Below are 22622 nucleotides of genomic sequence, written 5' to 3' on the forward strand. Positions count from 1 at the left end.
ACAGGAAGCTGCACCAAATGAAACTGTATTTCATCCTGATTGAGGCTGCTTGCATGATAAGCACAACTGTAATTATGATGATAATAACAATAGCAATCTGTGTTTTCTCAGCTTTGTTGTTCTCTCCCCCCACTCCCATTGCTCTCCAGATGAAATTTTGCCCCAAGGACTACGAACAACATTTGCGTTATTCAAGATGCAAAGGCTGATTTGATTGTTTGTAGCATGTGCAATTTAGTAGATTAAATGTAAACCATATTGCTTTTGTAAGAATTGTAAGTGTCTGGAGTTTCAGCTAGTTTTAGTGCAGTAGACCTTTTTGCTGCAGGACTACACTTTGTGACTAGAGCCAGCCATAGTGATCTTTACGCGTTGTGCTTAGATTTTGGTGTCGGACATTAAAGTGTATCGCTGTCTCGTGGCACGACGCCTAGAAACAACAAGCTAACCTCTCACCTACAGCAACCCGCTGACAGCTGAGGTCAGAGCAATATTGTTGTATGTGTCACAACTTTCAAAGCAGAATGTTATTGACGCCACATTGGTTGAATTGCTAGATGGGTGGACAGACAGAGGGATGGAGGGTTGGATGGAAGGATGAATGGATAGACGAATGCACACGTGACTGGAGGGATGAATGGAAATACGGATAGATAGATGGATCAACAGAATACATGCCTTGATGGACAGAGGGAATACTCTAATGGAGTGGTATTGAGATGGATGAGGGGGAGGATGCTGTGGTTAGGTGCATCAGCAACTAAATAGGGATGAATTGTGGCTGCTGTCAGCTGTACTAAGTTTAACAGACATAGTAAAGCAGCCTGGCTCATCCATAATCAGCAGACACAGATTGTCTTCATGCCAGGAGAGAACTTCTTTGGAAATAAAGCACTGAGAGCATCTACCAATCCGTCTTTCTATCCTCACTTCATCATCCCTTTTCTTTTTATATCTCCTTACTCTTGGTGTTCTTGCCCTTTAAATCTCTTCTCTTGTACTATTCTTTCCCTCATTTCTCTTGGTAAGGTCTTGCGTCTTTCTGTGTGTATGCCTCTCTCTTTCTCCGACACTGTCTTTTGTGTTAACAGCCTTCCTTTTTTTTTTTTTTTTTTTTTGCAGTGGGAGAGCCACTGGGTGCACATCTACAATCTTGCCTTTCATTTCATGGCTTCTGGAAATGGATGTTTTACTGCCTTCATTAAGGCATGCAGCAGTCAGCACCGTGTTTTCCCTCTGAAGTTTAGCTCCATGAACCTCGCCATTAGAGGACATTATGGCCCCAGATTTCAGGGCACAGTGGAACACTGTATAATTTGATTAGTGTTATTAATCAAGTGGAATACCGCTCCTTTCACCCCCCATCTCCCTCCCCTCCTCTTCCTCCTTTTTTGCCATTTCAATCCTGCTTTCAAACCCCTTCAGACGTTCCCGTCCCTCTTCCTCCTCCCCTTATCCACGCAGCTCTCCGTCGCTACACTACAACACACATGTAAAGTGTTGTCAAAGTGACAAAGGACCTTACGCCTTCCCTTTTAAAAACAATGATTTACCACTTGTTTTTTTCTCCCCCTTCACAACCGCCCTCCCCTCTCCAACACATGCACCCCCTCTCTTAGCCCGGGACATAAATCAATTGAGATGAAAGTTCCATAATTGTGCTTGCTGGGAGGGATTTGAGCAAAATTGCGCTATGAATTTTTTAAAGGGAATTTTTACTAGCTGTTCAGCGAGACTTGGGAGGCGAAGGAAGGTGAGGCCATGAGGATTTATGGGCCTGGATTCTTCATTACTGAAGTAATTTTCCTGCAAATGATAGTGCAGCACCCTGGAGGGGGGAGCGCTGCCCGCCTGGGAGAGTACAAACCTGCTTAATCTCTCGTGGAGAGAGAGCAGCTCAGAGCGCTAATATCATCTGTAAGGGACTGAGGCTCCATTTGTTCACATCTAAACTGCAGCTAGTGTATTTGTGATTCATAGTAATTGATTGCTCAGATTCCTTACAAGAGTTGATTTCATAACCAAGGATAGTTTTGCTAGAACTGCTAGGAAGAATGTTCCGGAGCTCGTTTTTATAATGCTTAATAATAATTTTTTCACACAAACAAATGTACGTTTTACGACATTTTAAGTGTTCAGCATGATTTGCAAAGGTTGATGGGTACACTACAGTAGCTAAAGGATTAACGGGGCTAGACATTACATAGTCTTTTAAAAAGTAAAGATGGAGGTGAGGAATAACAAGGAACTTAAGAGACAAGGTCAGTTTAAATAATACCTGATCCCTTTTCTCTTTCTGTCACCCCATCATGTATTTGTAGTGTGTATGTCCATGCTTGTGCTGATTTAGCCCTGCTTAACCAAGCTGTCCTATTGTTTCTTCAGCAAGGGTCTCCACTTGTTCTCTACCTTTTGGTCTTTCTTCCCTCCTCATTTTTTAACCTTCCTCAGTCCAATATGGCTGACGTTCTGTCTCCATCTCTTTAGGTGCAGCCAGCAGCAGTGGCCCTCCTCAAGGTTAGTGCGTCCACGATGCCAGGTCTCATTCTTTATCCTGCCTGCCGTCCACTCAATTTTACAGCTCAGTAGCTTGAGAAGCAGAAGGGGTAAATCTGCTGCAAGAAGGAGAAAGAAAGAGAGCGAGAGAGAGGGGGGGAGCAGGAGGAAGCGAGAACCAAAATTATTGTGCACCCTGTCGCAGATTGAAGTGGATCTCATTCCAGGCACACTAACAACTTAAGACAATTAGTCACTTCTCACTAGGCCAGACCTGAGGCCCACTTGAGGGCCAAAAAGAGGCAGGGAGTAGAAGACTCACTAGCATGGCTAAGCACTGCAGTTCCAGGAGCTACTCAGTGGAGGAGAGAGGCAACTTAGGGATGAAATAGCTCTAAGTTCTGCTGGAACGGCTCCTTGGGGGGTTTTGTGCAACACTCGGATAGAAATAGGAGTCTGGAAGTCATAGAGATCCTTAGAAAATACTTTTTCACATTTTTATGCACATATGTTAATGTTACAAACTTTCTATAGTAAGATTACATGTTCCTAAATATGAAAAAAGCATGCAGTTAAGGGCTATATTCATCTTGATGTACTGCTCAATAATGTGTCACACAGTGTTTTTATTTAACGTTCTTCAAGATAAACGGAGACGGCAATGTCCGATCCATCTATTAGGTAGTCCAAGGTAGTTTGCAGCCAAAGATGAGGCCTGAAGCTTCGGCCACCACATGCTCCTGAAGTGAAGCGTGACTAAGGTGGGTGGTGCGTGGAAGATCATGGAGTGGAAAGAGAGAAAACTTTGTGCTGGGCCCCTCTGCGGAGACGCAGCGTGACCAATTGAGGTGAAGGGGATGAATGAGGCCATTCACTGGGGCTAATGAAAGAGTTCCTGCTGGGCCCTGAATGAGGGTGGGCCCATCTGCACCACATAGGCGTGCACAAACCAGTGACCTCGAAAATTACCCAGGAAGCACTTTGGGACAGTCACCCCAGCAACAGTCTGGGGTTCACATAGTAACCAGGCGCTTCAATCAGCGCCTGGCAGCTTCTTAAACAGAGCAAAGTTTTTCTCTGCATTGAAAGAACTCTGTGTGAAATCAACTTCGAAGGACCCCCCCCCTCCACACACACAACACACACAACACACACAACGCACACACACACACACACAGTTTGTTTTTAAGGGGGGAGCTGCCAATGATTGTCCCATGTGAAACGTCCAGAAGCTCTCACCATATTTGAGAGGTGTGGGATGCTACCCTCAGGACTTTTCCTCTCAAGACACAAAGACCTGTTTGTCTTAGCTACATATGCATACGTGCTGGCTGCCTGTATATGCAGGGCTGTGCGTTTGGTTAATTAGGTTCAGGGCATGTATAGTGACAGGTATAGGAGGCTGTGAAATAGATCCAATTACAAAGATTCCAGATAAGGAGTGATTCCTTCAGCACCCCTGGGGACTGGACATTAAGTTTACCAGCATCTTCAAGGATCTGGTTCATTGGATTTTATCTGTGTTTTTTTGTTTTGTGTAATGTATTCAGTCTTGATGAGCCAGAGGCATGCAGGTCATTGAAGTTCCATTCCCATCTTCGTTCCCTCACGGAACTTTTGACAGCGTGAAATGACAATCCGCCCCTGCACGCATCCCCCACGTCAAAAAGTAATGAGATTGTGCTGCTAGAAATATCACTACAAAGCATCAGGCCTGCACTCGGGTCTGACTGCACCTTCAAACAGCGCTGCCTGCCAGCTCGCCTGCCTCGCCTGCCTGCTGAAAAAGAAGCGAACAAAAACAATCAGAATCAGAGACAGAGAAACCGGCAAGGGAAGCTCCCCGCGCTGAGACAACCGAACACGCCAGGGCCTTTCATCCTGAGAGTGATTAGCCATCCGAAACGTTTTAAACCCCAGCTTTGAGTGTGTTCCTCAAACGAAAGAGTTCCATTGAGGAGTGGTGGTGAGATGTTTCTCGCTGGGAAGCGCCAGTGATCTAGTCTCTAATTGTGGCGTCGCTGACAAGGCTGGTGTGGCTGGGAGCTTTTTAAGCGGGGCTTTTTGCTACGCTCTTGTTCCCTTCCTGTCAGATCCACCACCAAAGGCACCAGGAAACAAAAAGGCCCCTCAGATACTGTTCTTACATCCATCTGCCTATTGCTTTGTGCATAAACACAGTCCTAATTTAACACACTAATAGGCCCTGATGCTGGTCTAATGTGACCAAAACTACAATAGGTGCTGTAAAATGCGGTGTTTGTTTGCATATATGTAATATTATCTAACATAGTTTTCAGTCTGTGTAATTGCTGTCTTTACCTCTTTCATGTTCTTTCATATTCCATTGATCGAAGTCTCACATTGGCAGTGGCGTTACCCCTCTTCTGCTGTAAAGCGGGAACAAAGTAATGTTTAAGGTCTTTGAGCGGCGTTCAGTGGAGCTGGTAGGAGCTTTCTGAATTTGTCCCTGAAAACCTCACGGATCCTCTACTGTTCCGAAGCCAGGCTGTCGAAGGTTTGAGCAATCGAAGAGAGGCAGTTTGAAGAATCAAAGAATCAGTGACAGTGGGTGAGAAAAAAAAAGGAAGGGGGTGGAGGGGTAGAGAAGAGAGGAAAAGAGTAAAACCCTAGCTCATAAAAATCAGTATTATAACAACATTAATTGATGCTGCTGAGTGCCATATGTGACGCCATATGGAAATGCTGCCCCAGAGGCCTGCTATAATAGACAGCCCGCAGCGGTGCACGCAACTTGGCACATTTACAAACAAGGGACGTCCCATTAATATCAGCCACGCAGACCGAGCAGAAGACAGTGGGAGAGGGAGGGAGGGAGAGGAGGGTGTTGGAGGGAGGGGCGGCGGGGGCGGGGGGGGGGGGCGAGAAAATAAAGAGAGGGAACCGAGTTACCTCATGTTTTGTTTGCCATCTTTAGTCGTCATGTTTTTACTATTCATCCACTCGCCTCACACATTCATTGCTACCAAATTAAGAGATTTACTCCATGTGCATATCGGTGTGCATTTAAAATCTCTGCTCCTCTACTCCCACGGTTCCTTAATTACAGTAATAAATGGCCCCTCCCTTCTCGGTTGATCAGACCGCCCTCTGTCCGCCCAACTGTCACTCCCACCACAGATGCCCAGTGGTCCTTTCATCACACACACACACACACACACACACACACACACACACACACTCTCACGTCAGCAGGTGAGGTGATTCATGGTATCTTGACAAAGCTCTGTTTAACCTCTTGTGTGCCTAATCACAGGGCAGCTGTTATTAACTGCTGCTGTCCACAGTTTCCACTGCTTGGTTGCTCACAGTACTGTTCCCTCTCATGTCTTTTGACACAGACTGTCCATGTGGGCATCTTGCAAGATGTTTTTCACACAAAAAATGTCACTTTCTGAGTTGTAAATTTAAAAAAAACTCTAATTATATATTGATATATATTTGGTTTATTGAAGTGAATAATTTATATCTCATCAGTAGTTTTGTGATCACAGATTTTAAAATGGGCACAGTTTATGGCTAACAATTCTTCAAAAATGACTTGGTTACCAACTACATGCAGCTAATGGTTATTTCCATCACTAAATAATCTGTTGATCGTCTTTAAATTGCAGAAAAAATCTCCACTCCCGTCTTTGAATTGCATTGCTTTTTTGGCCAACCAACCGCCCGAAACCAAAAGCTGTTCAATTAACTAAGATATAACGGAAAGAAAAGGAGCACATCCTCGCAGGCTAGAAGAGAATAGAAGACATTGTGCGTGATAAATATTTATCAATAATTAAAACTAACTAATTGTTTCAACACTAGTGGAGTGTTAAAGCTGACAATAATAATAATCAAAGTCATGGCAGCGAGGTGGCTAGAATCAAGTGTGAACTCTTTGAAGTCGATGCTTTGATCCCGTGAAGATGATTGGATGGCATCGTTAGCCTGTGGTGGGTGTCATGCACATGCACATGGGCCCTCGCGGCCCCGTATCATCTGCATGTAGACGCATCCGTTTGGTGCGCTGCTCTTCCGACTCTTCTGATGTGCCCAGCGCAGGGAGGGAGAAAGAGAGCTCCTTACGAAACAAAGTTGTCAGCCATTCTGTTGAGTTTCATAGAATGTGAGGTGAAACAAGAATAGCGTACAGCTGTTTCCTCCCTGACACAGAGGGAGGCAGATGAAGAGCGCAAGAGGGAAGGAGGAAGAGTGAGAGCGGGAGAGAGAGAGAGAGAGAGAGAGAGAGCTCTCCGCTCTGTGATGTGCACTGATGTAGCGGCAGCTCTAGGTCAAACGCTGCCAGTGTTTTTTGTTCATCTTCGTCTCGTCTCCCCAGTGCTCCTCTAAATTATTCACAGCCTGAAGATGTGCGATGTGGCTGCCTCCTCCCTTACTCTCTCCTCTTCTCTCCTCTACATTGCTCTCTGTCTCTCTCTTTCTCTGTTTCCCATCCCTCCCTATGTCTCTCATGTGACTGCTTGAGTCGGAGGCAATGAACAGAAGTTTCTCCTTCACAAGCTGGTAAATTCCCCCCATCCCATCCCGCATCCACTCATCTACCATCAACCACCCATCTTTCATCACTGACTCCATCTCTCACGCTCCTCCTTTCATCCCTGCTTGTCCCCTGCTTGCCTCTCCTGGCTGCCAGACTAGAGCCAGCCGCTTCTTTCTTTAAGGGGGAGGCTGCCAGCTGTTAGCATCAACTGCTTGGTAGCTCCTGCATCTCTCCACCTCCCTCACTCTCTCTCTCATGATGTAGGGGTTGGGCTGACAGGGTGTCTTTTCACTCTGTTTCAGTTTCCTCTCTCGTTTCTCCCAACTCCTTTAATGACTTTGTGCTCATTTTATCTAGCCGAGTTGAGAGATAAACCCCAAGTGCGCACCAAATCCTCAGGCCAGTCGACGGCACTGATTAAGGATGTGCCCGTCAGTCCTTTCACCTTTAACAGACTGCTCGTCCTGTGAAGATGGACGGAGCTGCTAGAAACCAAGGACATGGCGGGGCGAAGGCTAGGTGGTATGATGATATACACCGTAAGACAATCAGAGTTTGTCATACTGTTTATACTGAGCTATCCATCCCTTTGTTTGTGGGTGAATAAGACTATTGGGGGCAATGTTGCAAATCAGTGAGCAGGCAGAGGATGTACCATGATTTGTCCTGTATTTAATTTGCTGGATTCTCATCCCTGCTTGTTTTATCCATAAATCGAGTTTAGTATAGTTAGTATATCATAATATGTATATATTGTAATATAAAATTAAAATGACAGCGATAGAAAGAGATGAAGATTGTATCCATATCGCCCACCCTAAGGTTGGGGCACAGCCAAACGCACATGCAGTACCTCTGTGTGTGAATATGTGGGCTTATAAACCGTCCGCTTTTGTAACAGATTATTATTGTCATGTTAACTGGGAAGTTGCAAGTATGGAACCCTGTTTGGACAGCGGGGGCTGGAGGATGAGGCGTGCACCTCGTGGCCACCTGACTGGAGAGCAGAGCAGAGAGAGAGCAGTTAAATCCAGTTCCAGCCATTGCCACAGGACACTCATTTGTAATTCTGCACCCTGCCTACAATAACGTTTGATCATTGCATAGGGGGGGACAGGAGGTACAAGGCGGGGGGAAGGGAGCTGAAGCTTTCTCCCTCTCTCTCTCTCTCTCTTCGCTCCCCCTCCCCATACCCCCTGCCCGCCCTTTCGCAATTGCTGTCACCCAGTATGAATGCCCCCTCTGGCCCGATGACAAGTCTAGCGTGAAACGCTTGGCTGCCCCCCGAAATTAGCAGTAGAGCCCCCCGGCGGCACATGCTTCTCATGACCAGCACACAGTGGGCCGCCGCCAGATTCTTTTCATTATGGTGGCCAGCCAGCCCCCTGACTCTACCTCCTTCTGCCTCTTCCTCCATCCCACCCTCCCTCTCCCCCCCTCCTTCCCCCTGTGCGCCGGCCAGAGCTCAGTAAACAGCATCTGTAGTGCTCATCACATTACTGTCGTAGGGAGGAGAAGGAATGAGGGAGCCAAGCTCTCTGTGGGTGTTGCTCTTATTTCTGTGTATCTAAGTGTCTTTGTGTGTGCATACAGTAAGTGATTTTTTGCGATAGTATATGCATGCATGTGTGTGTACATGTTTTTGTGTGTTGGCTTGACAGGATTAGTGAGTGAGAGAGAGAGAGAGAGAGAGTAGTAGCAGTACAGAGAGTGAGAAAGCGTGAGAGAGGGAGGGAGTAGCAGTACAGAGCGATGCCTGGAGGCTCAATCTGTTCCTCACTGAGCTACATCAGTGTTAGAGACGGCAGCTCGGGCCGCGGGGAAGCCTCCACTCGCTCCATCAAACTGTCAGGCAGCCAGCGGAGCTGCACAGGGAGACTCTCAGCTGCCCCCGGGGCCAGTTCAAGTCAACATCCCATTTCCTTGCCTCCCCGCCTAATTTCTCCTACGCCCCGACTTAAATTTCCAATGCCCTGTGTCTGCCGCTGCAGCTCAGCAGCACCGGGCCCGGGGCCGCGTCAAAACACTGGGAGGTGCTGAGGGGTTGCACATGCGCGTGTGTGTGTGTGTGTGTGTGGGTTCACCTCTGAAGGCAAGATAGCGAGCTAGTTATGGCCACACGATCAGCAGAGACAAGAAGGAGCCGAAGGGAGCCTTATGAAAGACAAGGTGTGAAGAAAAAACATAAATCAGTGTGCTTTTTTTCTCTCATTCTCTCGTACCTACGTCCCCATTTTTCTTCCACGACTATATTCATAACACAGTTGTGTACTCCCTGTCCCTTCAGGTTTCTGGCAGTTTTCTTCTCTCTCTCTGAGCTGAATAAATGCTCCTTGTACCCTCATACATCTGCCATTACTGTCTGTTTCCCTCTCGCCAAACTACTCCAAGGATCACACCGACAGCCCAGTCGGCTCTGTCACTCCCCCGAGTGCTGAAAGCAAAGGTTGAGGGATTTCTTGTTGGAAAGGACAAGGCGGTCTTTTAATTTAGTGAAGAAGGGGGACAGCTCTTCAAGTTTACCCCCACCTCTATCACCATCAATCTGTCCGTGCGCCCCTCCCCATCCTACCCCTCCACCCCCCGACCTCACCACGTACTTTGCATGGAAGTGAAACAGAGCGCTGCCAGGTCTCCGTGCTGTTTACATGGACTCTGGGTAATGTTAAAGTCTGCTTAGTTTGGCCCCCGGTCAGGGCTATATCTTTCCTCACCCCGGCTTGATTTACATGGCCCCCGCTGACTCTCCCCTTAAGTGTGTCAGCTCTGAACCAGAGGCCTCTGTGTGTCTGGCTAATGCAAAGAGCATTTCTCTGAGCTTGTCTTCTTCAATCCCCTTCCACTCTCATTCTCCCTCTGTCCTCTTTCAATGGGCCTCTGTGAAAGGAGCTTTTGCTGAAGCCGTCTCTCTGTTTGCACAGCCAACTCCGAGGTCCCAAGCTCAAATATGGTTTTACGTGAGAGCCTGTCTAGTCCTCTCCTGCTGGTCGATATTATTTCTACCCGGCAGAGCTTTTTCTCTCAATCTCATTCCCTCTGGAGCCTACATCTTCACTAGGATCAATACTTTCCTAATCCAGAGCTCCGAGGCTGACCCAGGGTAATCAGCTGACTTCCCATGCTGCCTGCTGGGGAGGTTAAGGGTCAAATGGCTGTATAGATTTGATCCTGTGATCAAATCACTTTGCTAGGTGGTGCTTTCAGATACAGCTTGTCGGGTCAAGAGCAATCACTAGATTTTGTTGTTGAGAGTTAAATGTAGTGGTGCTAGTAAGCCTTTTAAATCCTAATATTAATACACTGCTCAGGTTCCCCAAGCGTTTTTTTTTGTTTTTTTTTTTAAATAAGATGCACTGTAGCCATGAAACTTGAACCTTATCTGAATCATAGTTCTTTCTTTTATGACTATTCTAAAGTCATTACACACTAGTGTTAATTTCGTCAGACGAGACAAGACTAAATATGTTCGTCAACGACCTTTTTTTCCATGACTAAGACGAGACAATGACAAGACTGCGCCAATGTCCAAAAACGCTGACTAAGACTAAATTAGCATACATTATTGTTGACCAAAAAAGACGAGACTGAAATGTTTTGCATAAAATAAAAACTAAGATAAAATCTCTCTTCATTTTTGTCTACAATCGTCTCTACTTTTCCATCATGAGATAGAATATTCAGCTGTTACTAGGGTTGGGTACCGAGACCCGGTGCTAATACGGCCCCGCCTGGTGCCTTAACGACCAGTATCTACCGGACCGAATAGCAACGCGGATTTCGGTGCCACTTAAATGCCTGCGCTTCTCTCTGATGCTCCTAAATGGACATTAGAGACAACCGAAACATCGCTGCACGGGACGCTAGTTAACACTATACTTGGCAGCAGGTAATGTTAGCCTACCGTTAGCTAGTTAACACTACACCTGACAGCAGGTAATGTTAGCCTACCGTTAGCTAGCAGCTGGAGTAAACACGGTTAAAATGCTGACAGCTAAACGGTGTAAAGTTTGTCTGTATTTCACAGGAGAGGATTTCAACAGGGGGACGTAAGACTGCTGCTTCAAACTCACCTTGCCAACCTCGTGCTGCGTTCAATGTTATTGTAAAATACCATCTTCTTATTCAGTGGTTATTTTTGTCGTTTAAAGGTCCCATGGCATGAAAATGTCACTTTATGAAGTTTTTTAACATCAATATGCGTTCACCCAGCCTGCCTATGGTCCCCCAGCGGCTAGAAATGGTGATAGGTGTACACCGAGCCCTGGGTATCCTGCTCTGCCTTTGAGAAAATGAAAGCTCAGATGGACCAATCAGGAATCTTCTCCTTATGAGGTCATAAGGAGCAAGGTTACCTCCCCTTTCTCTGCTTTGCCCACCCAGAGAATTTGGCCCACCCACGAGAGAGAGACATCATGGCTTTCAAACGAGCAAAGTGGCAGTTGGTCAAGGCCACACCCCCACCCTCCATCTTGCCCCCCTCCACCCTCTATCTTGCCCCCCTCTCTCCTCCTCAATAGCTACAGACACAGAAATGGCACATCCTAAGGAAAGCTCATTGTGGGACTGGCTCTAGTGGCTGTAATTCTGCACCAAGGCTGAATTTTGGGAAAGAGACTTCAGATACAGTATTAGGGGACCACTAAGGTCTATATAAAAGAGACTTCAGATACAGTATTAGGGGACCACTAAGGTCTATATAAAAGAGACTTCAGATAAAGTATTAGGGGACCACTAAGGTCTATATAAAAGAGACTTCAGATACAGTATTAGGGGACCACTAAGGTCTATATGAAAGAGACTTCAGATACAGTATTAGGGGACCACTAAGGTCTATATAAAAGAGACTTCAGATACAGTATTAGGGGACCACTAAGGTCTATATAAAAGAGACTTCAGATACAGTATTAGGGGACCACTAAGGTCTATATAAAAGAGACTTCAGATACAGTATTAGGGGACCACTAAGGTCTATATAAAAGAGACTTCAGATACAGTATTGGGGGACCACTAAGGCCTATATAGTAGAGACTTCAGATACAGTATTGGGGGACCACTAAGGCCTATATAGTAGAGACTTCAGATACAGTATTTGGGGACCACTAAGGTCTATATAGTAGAGACTTCAGATACAGTATTAGGGGTCTATATAAAAGCATCCAAAGAGCACCATGTCTTGGGACCTTTAACAGGAATTTACTGGTGAAATAAGGAAGAGGCTCGATATTTATATAACATTATATCATTTATTTTTATATATATATTTTAAAAAAGACTAAAATGTTTTGACTAAAACTTGACTAAGATATATTGAGTTCTCTTTTGACTAAAACTAGAATAAAATGACGAGACTTTTAGTCAACAAAAACTTGACTAAAAAAAGATATGTGAATGACTAAATATGACTAAAACTAACAAGGAAAATTGGCACAAGACTAAGACTAAATTAAAAATAGGTGACAAAATTAACACTATTGCACACGCACACACACACACACACACACACACACACACACACACACACACACACACACACCACTTCCTCAACTTTGTAGTGACTCATGGCTTCCTAAGTTTGTTTCTGAGGTGGTGAAAAAGATAAGAGCATGCACCAAAACATCCTATTGATATAATATGAAAGCTGAGTTCAAGTAAGGCTTCAACCTTCGCCATGAGGCCAAAGAGACCTGCAGAAATCCTGCTGATGCTTTAGGCCTAGCAGGAGGTCCCCCAGCGGACCCGAGGCTCTGTTTCCACACCCCATCAGAGGGGCTACGGCGCCTACATCCCCACACCTCATCCCAGCATCCGCAGGAGGGAAATTGCGGGAGGAAATCGGTGTTGTTCCACCAGTATCCAACACTGCTTTGGTCCTCGACTATCTAAATGGACCATTACCCCCTCTGTGTGCTCTCACTCTAGGAGATCTGGGTTTGTCAGTACTCTCTCCCGTACAATCAGGAGTATCTCAGTAAATGTCCCTAGAGAGATGTCTTCTAAATTGAAGCCATTTCTCTTGCCAGCATCAAGATGTCTGCTTTTTTTGCATTGTCACCAACAAGGGATCAAGTGCTGCTGCTGTCTTGGCGCTTATTCAATTTTTAAATGCAGCATTATTTTGTCTTGCCTTATCAGCAGCATCATCAAGATTTTAATTTAGGACATTCAACCACTGGTACAAAGCAATGCACAAATGTGTTTAGGAATCAAGATGTAGTAGCCACATCCCGAACTGATCATTTCAGTGTTAAAGTCATTGCAACATTGTTTTGGAGAACATTTGAAAACAGCAGGCAGTAATTTGTTCCGTTTCTCTGTAATTCTTACACTTACCATTACCATTTTATCTATGATACTCCCAACATGGTCTGGTGGCGACATGTCTTACAATGACTTTGATAGACTACAGCCATGAAAGATTTAAAATTATAATATAAAAGCACAAACACTTGCATATGCTCTCTTGTTTTGCTTTCATACATTTTATTTATCACTTTACTCTTTTTGAGTAGGAACCGACAGTGACAGTTAAATGCCAGCAGCTCAGTAAACTTGTTTTGCCTATTGTTTTTCTGGAGTTCTTGCAGCAAGTACAGGGTAGCGATCAGTATTCAGGCAGTCAGACCGTCTTTGACGCCATGCCAGCATTTGCTTCGCCGGGCAACTTCCTCCTCTGTTCCTCTCTCTATCTCTGAGGCAGAAATCATGGCAGACTGTCCTCCGAGTGTGACAAGTAGAACTGTGTGATTAATTTGGCCAGTCGATTTAATGTGCTCCGGGATGCGCACCGCTTATTGTCTTCCCCCTGCACGTCTATCGGAATCTGCCAGAGAAAATGTCCAGGAGAATCGAGACATCCATCCCTCCCTTCCTCCCTCTCTCTCTGTTTTTCCCCCACTTGCTCCTCTTTCCTCAGCCCTGCCACATTTTAGGGCTGAGCTACACGGTTGTGGGGGCCAGCCCAGGTCGAGGCCTGGCTCCATCCAGGGCTGCTGGCGGAATAAATCTCCTGTCTCTGAAGTGTTGAAAGCTGTGTAAATGTCAAACGCATCCGTGTGATGTGTTGGCTGAGGGGAGGGAGGGTTGGAGAGTAGGTGGGATGCTGGGAGGGAGGGTTGTGGATGAGCTATCCGCTGAAGCTGAAGTCCCCTGTTACCCTTCGTAGCAGGCGGTTGCCAGGTGCAGATGTTGCTGCTTGCTCCCTGCCTCTGAAGAGCAAGCCAGTTGGTTTTATTTATTTAATTTTTTTTTTGGTTTGTTTGGTTTGTGAACATCTATGAGAGACACAAACCACCAGGGGCCTGGCTCCTGTCAGGCAGCTTAGTGAGCTGCATATCTCTCCGTTTTTAACAATGTCCCCTCTGACCACCAGACATGCCGTTACGGGAGGTTTCAGTTTGGGGTTGTGGCTTTGCATTTTCACCATTTGGTTTTCTCGTATAGGCTTGCTAAAAATATTTTAACCAGTGTAGATATTAAAAATACCATAGGATGCTAAATGACGTGGCCCTCTTCTCCGACCCACGCACTCACAAACTGGAGCCAATCTTTTACTTTCATAGGTCTATTGTATTGTTTTCTTTGACTCGACCGAGTGTAATAGCCCAACAGGGCAATTACATAAAATACTGACAAAAACTGCTCTAACACTACCTCCATCCGTCCATCCCCTCATCTCTATAGCATCACCCCCCTGCCTGTTCTTACTGTTGTTTTGCTCCCCCTTTCCACCTGCTTCTCTGTCTCCTGCTGTGCTTGTGTCTCTCTCTGTCTGAGCCCTAGCTAGTATAGTCCTCTTTATGCTCTGCTGCAGCGCATGCTTCTTGTAAAAGGATAAGCACCATGCTGTGCTCCTTTGATATTATTTTTCCTCCTCACCAGCTCCAGCCTTGTGAGGCCTCATCTCTAGTGTCATGGCTACTGCTGCAACAACAAGGCCAAGCATGCACCCAGGGAATAGACCCAGCCAGTTTTTCACCTCCCATCACCTAGGGTTTAAACTTGTACCCCGGTGTTAGAGAAGAACACCGCTGTGAGACGGAAGTCATCTGTTCAGCTGCATGCAAAGAATACATCATACACCGGTTTCCTGGGGGTAGGGCCAAGTCAGAGATTGGATCAATTTTCCTTTTTATTGTAATTCGTAGATGGATCAAGATGGAGAGAAACATTGTTTTGAATACGATTCCTTGGTGAGCAAAGGGGCGGTTATTATAGGTTGTGATGTGCCCCTAACAAGCAGTATAGAAATGGCTGACAATTAATCTGTCCAGAATCCGGAGTCTGAATGGTGAATTGATTGACAAGAGGCCTAAGCCACTTTCTCCTCTTAATGCCCCGCACTCTGTAATAATGAAGGTCTTTAGACGAGCAGAAGCCCAGAAATTAGGGTTTGCAAACATCTCCCAAGAGAAAAGAGGACATAGAAATGTGGCCAATATATAATTTTTTTTAAATTCCCAGTACGTGTGGGAATGCACTTATAGGTTAATACTAAAGTTGTATTTTCTCATTTTATTGAAAGTGGTCATTACCTATAAAGATCATTTTATAAATATGTAACAAAGAAAACACATGATCATATTTTTGTATTGCATTTATTCTATTTATCTGATTTAAATAACCCCACTTTTAACCATATTTACACAAGCACAATACAATTGTCAGGCCATTCTTGTATTTTCTCAGGGATACTTTGTGCATTATTGTGAGGCACCCTTTCTTTGCTTTCACAAGTATTTTCTTTTCGCTCGCTGACAGGCTCTGGAATCATAAAAAGCAATCCCTTCCCAAGTAGAAATCCTCATATTCAACATATCATTTTACTGTATTTATCCTCCAACAGGTGCATGTTCTTGCTCTATATGTTGTGTAGGAATGCTTCAGTATGAACAATAGGAGCTCAGGCATTTCTTGACGTTGTTATTCTGCAGATAGAGATGCACAATACAACAATAAACCCTCATAAGGGGTTGACCCACAGTGTTTTTCACTTAAAGCTTTCTGCCAGCAAGGACTCCTGCTGTATCCTTTGTCTTTGCAGAGTATAGGATGAATCACAGGGCATGGGAGCATCCCCCCTCACCCTCCACTTTCCTCTCCTGAGTGATCTTGGCCACTGAGCCCTTGCACTGATTACTCTCGTTACTTAATTATACATTTGGACCCACCGCACTCGCAACAAAGGGCCGCTTTGCCTCCATTGACCCAGCTCCCTCCTCATTGTGCCCGGCTCTGAAAGGGAGTCAAACAAAATAAAGAGGCTCCACTTAAATATGTTGCCACAGGGACTTAATTGACAGATTGAAGGCGTTTTTTCAGTGGGGGCCCTCTCCCTCCCTATGTGGCTCTGCTTCTCATGCATCCTGCTGTGAGGTCCAGTGGGACTGGCCTGCAGTGCGACCACTCTTGTTTCCACAACTTCACTGTCTATTGTCTTGGGGGAGAGAGAGTTACCGGCCAAGAGCATTTAGCGACAAATGAATGTGAGAAACGGAAGCAAGGACCACAGACAGGATGCTGTGTGTGTGTGTGTGTGTGTGTGTGTGTGTGTGTGTGTGTGTGTGTGTGTGTGTGTGTGTGTGTGTGTGTGTGTGTGTGTGTAAAGGAACAAAATATAAAGCAGACATGATTATTTTCTTATAATACTTTTACTTCACACAAAAAGATTTTTCTGCCTGTGAACATGTCACGAATGAAAGAGAGGCTGTGGCACTTGGTATCTGCAGCATTCTCCTCATCTGCTTTTTTCCCCTTTTTCTTGTTGTTTTGAAGGCTGCACCTCAAGATATTTCAGTCTGTTCACTTTAAATGTGAATGGTATGACTTGTGAAATGTGAAGCGTTGAAGAAAAATCCATTTCACTTTTTGGCTGAATAGAAGGTGATTTGGCCTTTGGCCGGACTAGACCAGGCATACTTCAGAGTACAACCTCTCTTGTTATTTCATTCCTTTATCCCTGTGGAAGTCTGACATAACAATTAAAGACTGGCATGACTCTAGGCAGATTTGAAATACCACACTTAATAGGCAATGTGTTTGAGTATTCAGGGAGCCTGAGCTCTCTGTGTCCTTGAGTTACTTATCGTCCAATTCTAAAGCACTCTTAAAAGGCTAAATTAGGGCTAAACAAGATGCAGCTGAATGCAAAGTCATTGAACAGGCTCTTCGTAATAGAACCCAGTGTAGAGTATTATTCGCTTTTCATCTTTTGTAAATTTACAGCATTGAATTTGCAACAAAAACACCAGAATGGCGTTCTGTGCGGCTGTGCCGCTTTTGAAACATGAAAAACTCTCTTAGACTACAGCACTCTCCTTTCCCTCTTCATCCTCTGCCGTTTGCACTGAAAGCTGTCAGTGAATGAGAGGTTGCACACAAAAATAACATCTGCACTGATTATGGGCTACTGGGGGGAGCCAAATGAATAATTCCTTATATTTCCTGTGTCTGTCTCCTTTCTGTTACAGTGTGACAGCGAGAGTGACATTGACGACAAGGTAAGAATGCTTTTTCCTGTGTTTATTCACCCGCCACATGAAGTGGCTGAGAGTTGGGAATAACAAATTTGAGCTCTCAGCTAAAGAAGGGAACCAGTCAAAGTGTGTCGTTGGTGAGAGAAGATGAGGGGTAAAAGACACTCAGACCCAACGCTGTTGATCATTTAAGTCTGGCAGAGCAAGAAAGGGACAAGGAAAATGCAGAACAGGAAGAAGCAGATTTTTTTCATGTTAGTTTTCTGTTTTGAATATCCTAAATATGCCTTTTAGCCTAAATCATAGGGTATGCTACCTACTGTACAGTATTCTTTGGTATTCTTTTTGCATGGCACATAGCCCCTCTGTCTGCTTGTTTCTTTAGTATACTAGATAGTAATATCATAGCTCCACTATGTGCTGTGCTTTTCTTTTTTTAAGATTATGTTTTTGGGCATTTTAGGCCATTATTTCCACAGGACAGCTGAAGACATGAAAGGGGCGAGAGAGGGGGAATGACATGCAGCAAAGGGCCACAGGTCAGAGTCAAACCCGTGGCCGCTGCGTCAAGGAGTAAACCTCTATATATGTGCGCCTGCTCTACCAGCTGAGCTATCCCGGCCATGATCATTTTTACTTTAACATTTGACAGCAACGAGTTATGTGACTGGCACAGAAATGCATCACCGTTTTTTTTTTTTTTTTTTTTTTCGCAAATGTTGGTCAAGTTTTGGAAACGGAGAGGATTGTTAAGAGGTAAACAAAGGTGCGTCTGTTCCTTAACATAATCAAAGATGACAACCATATTCCATTTTTGCTTGTGTGTAGAAATTGTGAATCATCTTGTGAGACAGTGAGTCTTTGAGGTTAACATTTCTTTAAAAGTTAGTAGTACTTACAGTGGCTAAATGTGAATTTAATCTTCCTTTTCCTTTCAAAAGTCTCAAATGTAATCATGGAAAGCCAAGACTGGGGCTCACGCTATCCGCAACTTGGTGTGCTTGAAAATAATTGCATATTATTTTAGCAGCGATGTCATCAATTTTTAACCATTTGACAATTTGACAGATGTAGTCTATCAGTTTCACTTCTGTGTATTTGTTTATCCAGCCTTGGAGGGGGTTGTCTGATGGCAGCCACCTGGTTACAAGATGAAACGCCTTTGGGGAACCTCACGCATTCTAATTCCTCCACAGTTTAGCAATTACTCCCTGGTAAATGAATGAGATAGCATGCCTAATCTCCTGTAAGCTTAGCTCCCAGTTCTGTGGAAATGTCTGCAGCTCTCCCTATAAATAATACATTGATAGTAGGCCCAATTTGCATTAACTGTAGCCTGGCAAGTCAATAGGCTTTTATCTGTTCATTGAAGCGAGAAGGAACCGAGGGCGCTAGCTAGTTGAAACGACAGAGAGACGTAGCAGGCCTGTCAGTCTCCATACGGCTCCCTGGCATCACTGTGGGGGGGGGGGCAGCAAAGTAGGAGGGAAGCTCTCAGAGTGTTTCCTTTTCAGGGTTTTGTTTTCCTTCCTGCTCTACCAGTTACTCGAGACTTGTAACAGTCCTATGTAGTGTCACACGTTTTGACATTTAATATATAAAAGTTTGATACTACGATACAAAACAACACTACTATAAGAAAGAGAAGAGAAGGAAAACAAGCCTTGCTGAGGCGGTTTTATAGAAACTCAGTGTTGCTATGTTGTTGGTTAGGTGTCAGCCGCTGTCTGTTTAGAAAAGCGCTCCATATTTGGCATTTGGCACCAGCTTTGTGAGCCAGTTTAGGTGGACTTGGATACAGTTCAAGACATGGTGGACTATTAGACAGTGCTGCCAAGCTTTCAGCCTTCTGATTGTTGAATTTTGTTCCAATTACTACACAGTCCACTGTCAAGAGCCAAACTGCAGCTTCGCCTGTTCAGGCTTTACTTGTCATCGGTATGGCATGAAGTGGTATTTCAGCCTGCCAACCATTACTGGTTCACAAAAATCGATTGCTGAATGCAATCAATGAAAGAGACTGTCATTTTACTACTGTCACTTTTACAAGTACTACGCTGTAAGAAACGTACTCAATGGACTGTGTGTGAATCCAATGGGCAGGAAAGCAATACTGCAAATGTAAACATATAATCGTTGGCAAGAACGTTGTTCAGTTATCTGGGCTTTAATGTGTGAAACTCTTGATTCTCACTCCTACATCCTTTTCTTGCTTTCTCATGTCTTGTCAAGCCTTCGTCTTAGTTCTTAGTTTTCATTCTCACTTCTGAAGTTCTAACTCTTGGCGTCAAGCCTTTTTTTGACGTGGGGGGTTGACTTGTTGCTTAAAGTAGAGGTACAATGCTGACATGCCCATATGTACATTAAACCATTACAAGAACCACAGAACTTTATCACCCTATCGTTTTTAAATAGAACAAATGTGAACCTGTCCTTCGAAGGCAACTTAAGAATGAACAAGACAGGTCTGTAACAGATCTCAAACTTGTTTTCGTGATAGGTGTAACATTACTAACATAGAAAAGGAATATATACCTAAATATTCCCCCAAATGGATTCTAGCTAACATGGGATGGAACAGCGACATTGGAACCCAACAACTGTTTACACATACAGTACATGGACAATGAGTGTAACATTTGAGCAGAATTTCTTATCTTCAAACTCCTTTTAAACTACATTGTGTTATGTTAAGTGAGACCAAGCCTTTCATTACAAAGAGTAATAAGAACATGTGTCACGCTCAACAGAGCAACCCATCAACATAGTCGCACGCCCTATTTGAAAGCGTAATATGTGAGTAAGAGGCCCAAAGGTGAGTATTGATATTATATAGTGTTTTGACGATGGTAATGTTCCATTCTCAGGAGCCAGAGGTATTGAACAATGAAAAGCTTTCATCTGTGGCCAACAGGAAATGAACGACAGCATATTTCCAAGACAGGTCTCACTGTTATGGAATCTTTGAAAATACACTATTGATGTACGTCCATGTATTTGCCAAGAGTGCAAGAAGAAAAGAACATCTGGATAAAGGCTACAGCAGTGCTGACCTTTTCATTTCTCAGAAACACATATTATCATAATCAAGTTGATGAGAGTTGCGAATCATCCGTAGCAAATTGCTGAGGAAAGAAGAAGACCGGGCTCAGGGCGGGGGGTGTGTGTGGGGGTACTTTGACAGGCCATCAAAAAGCAACTCTAAAAAAAAAAAAAAAAAAAAATTGGGTTCCATGAGGAGAAAGACAAACACTGTCATTTGTAATTGCCTGCACTCAGGATAACTCGACAGCGATAATTTTCTGCAACGTTTTGCTGAAACAGGTGCCAGCTCCTCCCGTATCTTTCCAATGAAAACAAAGACTCCTTTCACATCAGATTACCAGCCACCTGAACACCCACATTGTCAGGATTTCACAGATTAACTTAATTAGAATATTGCTTCCAGGTGTGCCCCCGGGGCGCAATCAGTTACACTGTATTTGAATAAAACTGACGAGTTGCTGCTACAGCAAAGTCAGTTTAGATTGCTGCACCTTGTGAAGCTCGCTTTTATCAAAGCCGTGCTTGAGAGTGCAAGCAGTGATGTGTCTCCTAGAATGTGTCAGACTTGAATTCTTCTGAGATTGCCAGGTCACCCCCAGTTCAGCGTGAGGCTGCTGTGGGGGATCTTTATGTAGATTGGCCCAGCCTCGAAGAAACAAGCAATCACAATCTGGGTGATGTTTTCTCATCACCGGCATTTCTTCTCGGAAGGCCCGTCATCTGATGGCCGAGATTACATCCTGTTTGACAATCAGAAGTATTCAGTGTTCGTTTTAAAAAAACAGCACTGACCTTGAATTGCCTCCCTTATGTCTGCACCCTGGGGGGAAAACCCACATAATTAAGGTTTCCTTATGGAGAATTAACAGTCTTTACTGTTATTGGGCATAGCCATGCTTAATCAGATGCTCATAAAGGAACTAACCACATGTTGGGTAAATCGCTTGGCGATAAAGGGACTAAAGTGTTTTCAAGTGTGTTTGAGGCCATGCTATGGAACTGGGAACGTCATTCATTCTTTTTTCTTGATCCAAATACTTTGAGCCACTTAATGTCTCTGTGTGACTGAAAAAATGCGTTGAATGAATGGTTGTGTTTGTGTGATGGTGACATCTGTGATAACAAGACGTCACGAGGACAGTGTTTGGTATACATTTGAATGAGATGTGTTATTCAACATACATCCTCATTAGGGTTAGCTTCATAATTTAGCTTTGTGAGGAAACGTTTCAATGTGGCTCGGGAAAGAGAAGTTTGGCGTCCCCTGCTGGACCCGCGACCCAACCCCGGACAAGCGGACGAAGATGGATGGATGGATGGATGGATGGAGGATGGAGTTTCTTCTTTTTGGTTTATTACTATTTTGTTGCTGTAACATACTTACAGTCTGGTACCATGGTTACATCAATCGGTTTTAACTTGCTTCGTTTTGTTTCACAAGAACTTGTTAAGACTTTTCCCACATTTTCAACACATATTTTCAACACATCTCCCAATCAGTGTCCTAACACCACGTCTGCTATAAATGTTGAAAACCTGTTCCCACCCCTCCCTGCTGCACCTATAATCTATCAGCCAGCCAATCCTGTCAACCTCTGACATGTCTGAGCTACTCCAAGTCAAGACGGTCATTTTCTTTCATTGGCAAGGCAGAGAATGAAATAGAGCGGGATTTATCCCTTCTCCGTTAGTTCATGCACTCTCCTGAAGTGTCATCCTATCTCCATTAGGCTCCACTTTTCCATCCTCACTGGCTCCTCCAATTTCCTCTGTATTCCTTCTCCTGTGCAAATAATGCAGTGGCTGTCTATCTGTGTGCGAAATGTTAGCAAGTGCCGATCGTGTTCTCGGCGGCCCTTAACACAGCGGCCTCGTGTCAGGCGCGTTACCACCACCGACGCCGCAATCACCATAGCCACAGCGGAGGACACCCAGGTCGGCTAATTCTATTTGGTCCTATTTGCCGAGCAGTCACTCAGCAGAAAGTGTATCTGTCTCCGGGGGAGTCTCCAAGGACCATTACCACATCCTGTCTAGGAGCTCTTTCATGGCTCCGTTGTACTCATCTGCCCGGGCAGCACACAGCCTCTGATTGACACATT

The 22622-nt window shown here is 44.6% G+C and overlaps 1 protein-coding gene across 1 annotated transcript in view; it reads left to right on the plus strand.

Annotated features, from left to right (window-relative positions):
* LOC114555326 (fibrosin-1-like protein) overlaps positions 1-22622 on the plus strand; it is a 291116-nt gene that overhangs the window by 195878 nt on the left and 72616 nt on the right. Inside the window, exons 5-6 of the mRNA XM_028577641.1 lie at positions 2488-2517; positions 17470-17499. Of these exons, the coding sequence (XP_028433442.1) occupies positions 2488-2517; positions 17470-17499 (60 nt within the window). The remainder of the gene's footprint in view (positions 1-2487; positions 2518-17469; positions 17500-22622) is intronic.

Source organism: Perca flavescens, chromosome 5 (assembly GCF_004354835.1).
Source record: "Perca flavescens isolate YP-PL-M2 chromosome 5, PFLA_1.0, whole genome shotgun sequence".
NCBI classification, from domain to species: Eukaryota; Metazoa; Chordata; class Actinopteri; order Perciformes; family Percidae; genus Perca; species Perca flavescens.